We start from the raw sequence: 10,652 nt of genomic DNA on the forward strand, positions 1-10,652 counted from the left end.
TGTTGTTATGTTTCATGGAAAACTCACAAAAGTTGTAAGGAAGTCAGTCCTTGGAACACACCAGCTGGTAGTTCTTTGATTTTGTTTCCGTACAGTACACTAGAAATAAAAACAATAATATTATTACACAAAAAAAGGATGAGTACAATAAATGAGCACGAGCATAATATGAAATTGGACTAATCTAGCTCCAGGTGAAGAATTCTAGCTGAATCAAAATAACATTACTTTTAGCACATATAAACTCTTCTTTTTATACAAACGTCAATAAAGGTGTAAATAAAAGCATTTTTGCATCATTGATAGAATTCGTCGATATTATAGTTTTTAATTATTTATGCTGAAATAATAATTTGATAGGGTGACAAAATGATCGAATATGTTTTTCTATTTATACAGGGTGGTTCGAACTGTATTCCGAAAACTTCGGTAGCATATTCTGCAGATAAAAATAAGTAAAAAAGTTCCTATAAATGAATGTCCGAAAATGCTTAGTTTCGAAGATACAGGGTGTAGAAGTTTCATTTTTATTTCGATTTTTCCAAATAATTTCTGAAGTAACGTCAATATTTGGATGAAAATTGGTGTCTGGAAGTTTTTTGGAATGAGAAATTTGATTTTGATGTTAATATGATTCCTACTTGTAGAGGGCGCCACCTACATATTTTTTTAACTGGTTTAAAGAGTAATAACTTTTCCTCCGTACCTGTATAAAACTACTGAGTAAAAATATACATTTACGACGTCTTTTACGTAAAAAAGGTCTCTTGGTAAAAAACGGTACGAGTAATGATTCTCGAGATATTTGGAATCGAAATTATCAATACCTCTCATCATTGACATAAATTAAACATGTTGACTAAATACTTATTGGACTGAAATCATAAATTTGTAATTTTTTTGTACCAAAAGACCAACAGAAACTGTTTTCATCATTTTTTCGAAGAAAAATTTATGATTAATTTAAAAAAATCAAAAGTTCCCAAATTTATCGTTTTATTCAAATAACTACATATCTACTCAACATGTTTATTTTTGTCAATAATAACGTATTGACTACTTCCATTCTAAATATCTTGAGAACGGTTGCTCGTTGCGATTTTTACCAAGAGACATTTTTTACGAAAAAAGTCTAGGAAATGTATATTTTTCCTCTCAGTAGTTTTATACAGGTACGGACGAAAAGTTATTACTTTTCAAAACAGTTAAAACACATGTAAGTGGCGCCCGCTAGGAATAGGAGTCATATTGTCATCAAAATCAAATTTCTCATGTCATAAAACTCCCAGACACCAATTTTCATCCAAATATTGACGTTACTTCAGAATTTATTTGGAAAAAATCAAAATAAAACTGAAACTTCTATACCTTGTCACCTTGTATCTCGGAAACTAAGCATTTTCGGACATGTATTTATACGAACTTTCTTAGTTGTTTTTATCTGCAGAGTTTGCTGCCGAAGTTTCCGGAATACAATTCGGACCACCCTGTATAATCATCATGTTCTTTACTCACAATAATAGCAAATAATCAAGCATTTTAGCACATAGTGTTGTGATACAAAACTTCTGTACTTATTTATATTTTGTTATCAGTGATGAAAATAAATAACTATTAATGCCAGAGCTAAATTTACATTACGTTGAACAAAAAGTGTAAAAGCTTTTAAACACTAAAAGCACAGCTTATTCATAATCAGTTTGATCAGTTTATGATCACTTGCATGGAAATTATCAAACAAGTGGGGTACTAACCTCCATTGAAGCTTGCTTTAAAATGGACAAAATTGAAGCTGACTGCTGAATAAGCTGTGATGAAAGTAGGCCTTAAAATGACACACCTTCATAGACGTTTGTAGAAAAAAGTATAGTTGAATTAAATATATTGTTCAATATTGAGTGATATTACAACTTTTTATGACTAAGAAAATACGGATACTTACAGTGACGTAAGGCCTTTCAATCCAACAAAAGCATCTGGCGCGATTCTCGATATTTTATTGTTACTCAGGTCTCTGAAAGTTTGTTTCAAAATTAAATTAAAGCAACAAAGAAATGGTCTTAACTTACATTCTCCGGAGGCGTTTGTAGATTGCGAAAGCTTTGTTCGGAATATTGGTTATTTCGTTCTGTTCTAATCGTCTGGAATAAATAATATATCAGTAAAAGATATCAATTTAAAAATTATACATATACAACGCGTTCAATCAATGTAAAATTTGGATACATAATATGGATAAAACTTTTAAGAATCTTCAAAATATTTGGCCTAATACATAATAATTTCTAGTTTTTCGTTATTATTAAAACAATATAACTAACGATATACTAGAATAAAATCACAATCTATTTTAAGTTAAAATAAAATATATATTTTTATCAATTAAAAAATGGATGCTGCTTTTATAAATAAAAAATGAACTCCTTAATAGGTGTTATGAAACTAGGATCTATTAAGAGAAGACTTACATCTCAGTCGTAGTTTCTGGTAAATGATCTGGCACTTTGGTCAGTCCTTTTTCTCTACAGTCTACAATCCCATCAGCGCATCTACACGGATGAGGACATTGAGGCTCATTTACACATTCTCCATTTATGGCTCTTTCAGCAAGACCTAACAAAAAAAACATGTAAAGATTAGTTGCCAACTTTGATAAATAATTCCCACAGAGATCCCTGATACACTACATTACAAACTACATTTTTATGATTTGTATTTTCTCTCAAGAAGCAAATATTGATATGAATCATAAAACTGTAAATTGTGTAGAGATCAGGTTTTACTGAGCCCAAAATTTAATGAAGCTACAATTTCTGATAGTTTGTTAAGTTTTTAAGGATAAAAAGATATGTTTTCTTATAGTTCAGTCGAGAGTCTGTATAATGATCAGGCAATTAATATTTTTTTTATAAACAAAATTCAAGATCACAATCCAAGACGCCAAGGTCTACAGAGTCTAGAGATACACACTAGTCTACACACTGCAAAAGGTTTTATCAAAATTAGGGAACAATTTAAGAAGTTATAGAGCTCTCAACGTGACTAAAGGTTATTTTTGTATGGAATTTATTGTCGAGAAGACATTGTATTTCATTATAAAGAATATTAGATGTCATAGTTTAGTTACAAATATTGTTTCAAATTTTCAAATTAGACAGTAATGTGTATTAATATTAATATGGTGTTTAACTTAAGTCAGCCAGTTGAATATTTGAAAATTTAATACATCAATTCTAAGGGTAAAGAAACCAGATAACTTTTTCACTTCCTTCACGATTATTTTTTTATAATACTATTTATATTTATAGGTTTTGTATCAACTGGGATCCCTGTTCTAATACTACTAGTTCTACAGTGATGGGAAAAACCGATTAATTTCACAATAATCGAGTACTCGAGTTTCAAGCGATTGCAATAATCGAGTGATCGCTCGAGCGAAATACCACTTGTATTTAAAAATACGGGTTTTCACCCGTCTCTTGTTGTTGTAAGTACTCGTTAGCGCTAAGCGCCAAGCAGTAAGTTGCGTGCGCAGTGATGAATGGCAAGTAGCAAGCGGCGAGCGATTCGCTTGATTTTGTTTATTTCAAAGCATTGTCGATGTAGGTCGTAAAATTTTGTTTCTCAGATACGCAACGGATATACAGGGTGGTCCGAATTGTATTTCGGAAACTTCGACAGCATATTCTGCAGATAAAAATAAGTAAAAAGTTCGTATAAATGTAGGTCCTAAATACTTAGTTTCGGAGATACAGGGTGTAGAAGTTTCATTTTTATTTCGATTTTTCCAAATAATTTCTTGAAGCAACGTGAATATTTGGATGAAAATTGGTGGATGGGTGTTTTTTGATATGATAAATTTGATTTTGATGTCAATATGACTCCCATTTGTAGGTGGCGCCACCTACGTGTATTATTTTACTGTTTTGAAGAGTAATAACTTTTCAGCCGGTACCTGCATAAAACTACCGAGCAAAAATATAAATTTTTTACATAAAAGGTCTCTTAGAAAATCGCTACGAGTAATGGTTCTCGAGATATTTAGAATCAGAAATTATCAATACCTGTCATCATTGACATCAATTAAACATGTTGACTAAATAGTAATTAGACTGAAATCATAAATATGAAATCTTTTGTGTCAAAGTTCAAAGAAACTGTTTAATCATCATTTTTCGCAGAAAAACTTATGATTAATTTAAAAAAATAAAAAATTATTATTTCAGTCAAATAACTATACTCAACGTGTGCTTATTTTTTGTCAATAATGACATGTATTGACTATTTCCATTGTAAATATCTTGAGAACGGTTGCTCGTAGCGATTTTTACCAAGACACATTTTTTACATAAAAAGTCATGGAAATGTATATTTTTTTAGTCAGTGGTTTTATACAGGTACGGTCGAAAAATTATTACTCTTCAAAACGGTTAAAACCTTTGAATAAGAAGACTAAGGAAGGAGCATAATGCTATCCATGTATTCATGCATGGTGGGCGGAAAAGCGCCATAAAAATTCACTCTAGGGTGGGGATCCTTGACAGTTCTGTTTGACGATTCATTTGACACATTTGAATTTGATTTGAAATTTTGTGGATTTGTCAGTCTTCACGGAGCTTATTTTTATGTTATTTGTTATTTATTCTACTACTGATAGTTGTATAAAGGTAGTAAATCTAGATGGAAATTGTGGCAGAACTTAAATAAACAGTGACACTATCGCGATTTATCGAAAAGACTCTAAATAGTTGGTTGTGTAGCGTGCGGTAGATCTCGGCAAAAAAAATTGAGTGAAATAATGGAACAACTTTTCGCTAGTAAGTGACTATATAATATACATACGTGTAGTAAACCGATCATTTATGAAATTCACTTAAATTAACTAAATTACATATTTTCTTGCATTTTAGCTTTTATTTATTACTTGTCAAAGATTAGATGTCAAAGAATTTAGATACGTTAATTTGACTTACCTGCTTCAGTAGCGTATCGGATGTTTTGTGGTAATAAATACTTATTATAACTTATCTATTTTTATTAGAATTATATATTTTTATAACAATTTTAATAACTACCAACATTTATTCACAACGTTAAATAAACAACGAATTATTGAGTCTACCCCACGTCCACCACCCTACATCATAGTTTTACATTTTTTAAATAAAATTAGAACGACACTGATAAACCGGAATTTAAATCGGTCATATTTGAGGCCCATCGCGGTGTACCTAAGATTTTTGATATGCTCCTTCCTTAGTCTTCTTATTCAAAGGTTAAAACACATATAGGTGGCGCCCCCTACAAATAGGAGTAATTTTGACATCAAAATAAAATTTCTCGTGTCACAAAACTCCCATATACCAATTTTGATCCAAATATTGACTTACTTCAGAAATTGTACTTCAGAATACAGTTACTTCAGAAATTGTTTGGAAAAAATCGAAATAAAAATCAAACTTCTACACCCTGTATCTCCGAAACTAAGCATTTTAGGATATACATTTATACGAACTTTTTACTTATTTTGATCTGTAGAATATGCTGCCGGAGTTTCCGGAATACAGTTCGGACCACCCTGTATATACGGCGTCATATAAATTTGCTAGGTACCTGCAATGGTTGTGGAAAAAATTAGCTCGGCTTTTTATCGAGTATGTCACATTAAAATCGGATGTCAATATCAATTGCATCGCTCGTTCATAATCGAGCGATGTCGGTTATTTCACATCGAGTACTCGAGCGAAATTTCGCTCGAGTGATCCCATCACTAATTGAAACCATACCGGAACATTTGAACTCGTGATCTTGGACATCAGCCAAATTTTGTCCTTTCAGGTGTCCCGGTGAATAACACCTGCTGTACTGGGCCAATCGAGGATAGTGCCTCAAATATCTGGCCAACCAGGACAAATTGCAGTCGCAATGCAGCAAATTGTCGGCCAATCGCAACGTCCTTAAGCGGAACATGTTCGAAAACATGTCTTTTCCCAACCAAGTGATATTGTTGTTGTTTAAGGTTCTGGAAATACAAGAGAAAACAGTTTGAAATAGACGTTCTTTGAGTTGTTTTTTATTTACTTACAGAACTTCGAGATCCTTCATAGTTTTTAAAGACGAATCGTCGATACATGTTAATTTGTTGTTGTCGAGAAGCCTGGAATAATAGTTATTGTAAATAGTTTTATATAAAATGTAATACTAAAAAAAAGTAGTTACATTTTTTCTTGTTTGATTGACAATTTTTCAAAATCAAATTTTATTTAATTGCGTTTTTTAATGAATAGAATATACTTACAAGTTCTTCAAGTTATTCAGTCCTTTTAAAGTTTTCTTGCCTATTACTGAGATCTGGTTGTGACTTAAGTCCCTGAAAACATAAAAAAATTGTTTAATTATGACAATTATTCAAACTGCTCTTATTCATAACATGATTTTAGTAATGGATGTAAGCAATAAGGATTAATATGCATGTTATTAGTACTAATATTGAGAAGCAATTAGGGAATAGGTATATTAATACGAATCATATTTTTGCAAATTGAAAGAAAATTAATATATAAAGAGTTTATAATTCTATTAAAATAATCAATAACTAAAATTGTTGTTATACCGGGTGCGTCTCGAAAGTGGCTCACCCTATAACTTTTTTATTTTTTCAGATAAAAAAACGAGATTTGGTATGTTAATATATGACAAAAATTAGGATTTAGTGACGTATTCAATTGTTTTTGGTCACTTCCTGTTTCACCGGAAATGACTACAATTTTTGATTTTTAAATGGCACCTTCGGTATTTTTTTACTTTATTCGATAGAAAATGACATTCTGATTAGAATGACATATCATATGCCAACTATTGACATTTTTGCTTAATTAAAAATCGTATTTTAAATTTCAATCTAGAGTGCCATGGCTATGTTAAAAACACTAATTCTTAATCAAGGAGCCTTGGAAAAATAGATTGGGTCGTCTAATGTTTTTAGTGACTTATCCTGGCCAGTTAGAAAATGCTCCAATCGTATTTTTAATCATATCTCAATTTTTTCAAATGGAACGAGGGTGGCTCATTAGCATATTTGGAAAAAGAATTTTTTTACGAATAATTTGATACCACACTCATGTTTTGTTTACGAATAATTTGATACCACACATCAAATTTTCGTTACAAACCGCAAGTTATAATTTCAAATAAACTCTATGCGAAAATGTCAAAAGTTGACATATGATATGTCATTATATTCAGGGTGTCATTTTTTATCAAATAAATTAAAAAAATACCGAAGATGTCATTTAAAAATCAAAAGTTGTAGTCATTTCCGGTGAAACAGGAAGTGACAGAAAACAATTGAATACGTCAATCAATCCTTATTTATGTCATATACTAACACACCAAATCTCGTTTTTTAACTGAAAAAATAAAGGAGTTATAGGGGTGAGCCACTTTTGAGACGCACCCGGTATAAGTATGTAGTCTAAAAAATAATTAGCTATTTTGACAATCATTTAGCTACTGAAATACATTTTCTCATGAATAGGGTCGAGATTTCCGTATCTAAGAAGAGTACAATCCATTTATAATGTAACGAACAAAAAGAGAACAGTAAAAACGTTGCCAAATGTATGAAATAAACCGAGTAACTGTGAACACACATTGCTAAGAGACGTGGAAGGGTATAAGGCAGCTTCGTCGAGGTTGATAAATTGTTAAATTTTATAAAATTGAAATCCGGTAAGAAATAATTGATTGTAGTTTGAAAAAAACTTTCTTAACGTTTCTGCTATATTCCCTTCCCAGAAAAGTATGTGAACATTTTTACAAATAAAAAAGTTACACGATTGCTGAAAATTACTATGTACTAAAAGTAAATGGACACGTTTTTTAAAGTAAATGGACATGTCAAAAAGTAAATGGACACGTCAAAAATTATTATTATATATATTTAAGCATCTTGTGAAAGGTCCGAACTTCAAAATAAAAAAAAGTAGATCTCCATTCCTACTTACAAGAACATATCTAAACATGAGACAGAGATTTTTTTCTTTCTCAATCGTAAATTTAATTGTAAATTGAGATTCCATTCTTGACTCCAACTATTGGTTAGAACATTCTGAATCAATCAAAAACTGTGCTTATATAAACCTTTTTTACCACGATATTATGTCTTAGTACTGTCTAAATATTTTTCTACCAAAGGAATTATTTAACATTTAACGATCCTTGAAACCGAAACCACACTATCCCAATCATCATATATTATAAAGCGGGTAAAACACCGAACCGCGGCGTGTGAAAATGAAGTGATTCCATACCGAAAAACCGATGAAATATTCATGAATTAAACTAAGGCCCCATAAACATAAACGTGCAGCTGAAATATCGTCGAAATTAACATATTTTATTAATTTCTAGTGTTGCGAGTCGATATTGATGAACGAGTAGTTCAATTTGCCGCTTTACACGGAATGCAATAAACTTTGATTAGTGGAAGTTTAATAATCCTACTGATAGTTTTAGGTCATTTAATTCCATAATTATTTATCCCGTATTGTATCGGAAACAAATATATGTACGTAGTTTTTTTTTTCAAACGTCACAAAAGTAGGTATTAATTTTTGCGACGTGAATGACAATATGCAAAAGTCATTTTAATGCCTATGCCGGCCTAGGCATAAATGTAAAGCACTTTTACGCCTAAGCATATATGCAGGTTGTTAATTTGTTTATTACTTGCGGCAAGAGCTTTATGGTTGAAATATGGCAACCTCGGCCCGCTCGTCGATAGACGCGACGGGAGGAGTCGGCAGAAAACCCTATAAGTGCATGCGTTCTCAATAGGCAGCGTTGCCATTCTGTTCCCCTATATGTAACTGTCCAGTTAACAATCTGTATAGAGATTTTGTGGCGAGGCTGTACGTTTGATATACAGACGATGCACAAAAAGTCAATTTTACTCCGAATAGAACATGCTATTTTTTTTTCAAACGCTACAAATAATGTTTTAAACAATTTTACACGTTTCAAATAATATAAAATATAAGTAAATACCTTGTAAGATGCCTTGCAAGTAATTATATATCGAGAAAGTATGATTAGGCTCATTGAATTTGACACTTATATATACCTGGTGCGTCTCAAAAGTGGCTCACCCCTATAACTTTTTTTTCAGTTAAAAAAAACGAGATTTGGTATGTTAGTATATGACATAAATTGGGATTTATTGGCGAATTCAATTGTTTTTGGTCACTTCCTGTTTCACCGGAAATAACTACAACTTTTGATTTTTAAATGGCACCCTCGGTATTTTTTTACTTTATTCGATAGAAAATAATATTCTGAATAGAATGACATATCATATGTTAACTTTTGACTTTCTCGTTTAATAAAAAATTGTATTTTAAATTTCAATCTAGAGTATCTAGGCTATATTAAAAACAATAATTCTTAATCAAGGAACCTTGGAAAAATAGATTTGATCTTCTAATGTTTTTAGTGTCATGTCCTGGCCGGTTAAAGGTTGATTCTCACTATACCTTCCGTTTCCTTTCCATATCCATTCCATATTCGTTCCGTATTTTTGATTGTATTCACGCTATACGTAAGTTTCCGTTCCGTATCAGTTCCATACTTTTTTATTGCAGGTTGTGGTGGAGCATTTTTATTGCTTTTACTATAGGGTATATGGCAAGGAAACAGTAGAAATATTCAAATTTTGATACTGCAGTCTCGGGTTCTTTTGAAAAATCACAATGGCGCAAACAGGTCGTGGCTATCTTGATCGGTTTCGAAGCTACAGGGGGATTCTCAAATTTTGTACTTTTGAAGATGTTCGATAGTTTGTTTATTTCAACAGCTACGCAAAAATGAAACATTCTAAAGGCACTTTTCTGTGTAGAATGCAGTGGCGTAGTCAGACTTTTTTCGAAAAAAATATTTTTTTAGATATTAACTATACTTATGTTTTTTTAAATAAAACCCCCTGTATATTTTTAAATTTTCTGATTCAGTTTTTTATTTTCACTATTAACTTTAAAATTCCAATTTATTTAAAGATATCGAGTTTCCTCTTGGTAGGTCATGCCGAGTATTAAAGGAAACAAGCGAATATCTATTTTCAAATTAATCCATGTATCAGCAATTAAATAAATTCGAACATACGAAGCAAATAAAAAATAAGTGTGACGGAAACAAAAGAACATATATTTTAATACAAACTCAACAGGTTACTTCAATCAGGCTTCAAACACAAAGACTACATTAAATGTTCAAACTGCTGCCCATTATTATCTAGACGGAGTTGGAACCGTCTCTGCACGCCGCCGCTAACAGCATTTCGAATGTGTATGTTGGTTACACTTTGCAAAGCCACAACAAAACTATCTTGTGACTCTTCTAATGTTCTATTTGCATTTCGATGAATTTCGTTTTTCAGAAAGTCCCAGAGAAAGAAGTCCAAGGGAGTGATATTAGGTGATTAAGGTAGCTAGAATTAAGCTATTTTCTGACCTTTTAAAAATGGCTGGGTTTGGTTGCTCGCGCGCAAAATACCGCTCAAAATATAAATCAGCTGCCATTTGCTTATATTTCTTAGACTTAATATAACATATTATATTTCTCGAAATTTTCAAAATTACTCATTTCTTATTATTTAA

The 10,652-nt window shown here is 31.5% G+C and overlaps 1 protein-coding gene across 1 annotated transcript in view; it reads right to left on the reverse strand.

Annotated features, from left to right (window-relative positions):
* LOC115880947 (protein slit-like) overlaps positions 1-6,370 on the reverse strand; it is a gene marked incomplete at its 5' end in the record, with an annotated part of 22,872 nt that extends 16,502 nt beyond the window's left edge. The window contains 7 exons of the mRNA XM_030898289.1: positions 28-99; positions 1,943-2,014; positions 2,070-2,141; positions 2,469-2,613; positions 5,787-6,022; positions 6,086-6,157; positions 6,299-6,370. Of these exons, the coding sequence (XP_030754149.1) occupies positions 28-99; positions 1,943-2,014; positions 2,070-2,141; positions 2,469-2,613; positions 5,787-6,022; positions 6,086-6,157; positions 6,299-6,370 (741 nt within the window). The remainder of the gene's footprint in view (positions 1-27; positions 100-1,942; positions 2,015-2,069; positions 2,142-2,468; positions 2,614-5,786; positions 6,023-6,085; positions 6,158-6,298) is intronic.
* Between the last annotated feature and the right edge of the window lie 4,282 nt (positions 6,371-10,652).

This window comes from Sitophilus oryzae, unplaced genomic scaffold, assembly GCF_002938485.1.
Source record: "Sitophilus oryzae breed Bouriz unplaced genomic scaffold, Soryzae_2.0 scaffold_1100_pilon_pilon, whole genome shotgun sequence".
In the NCBI taxonomy this organism is placed as follows: domain Eukaryota; kingdom Metazoa; phylum Arthropoda; class Insecta; order Coleoptera; family Curculionidae; genus Sitophilus; species Sitophilus oryzae.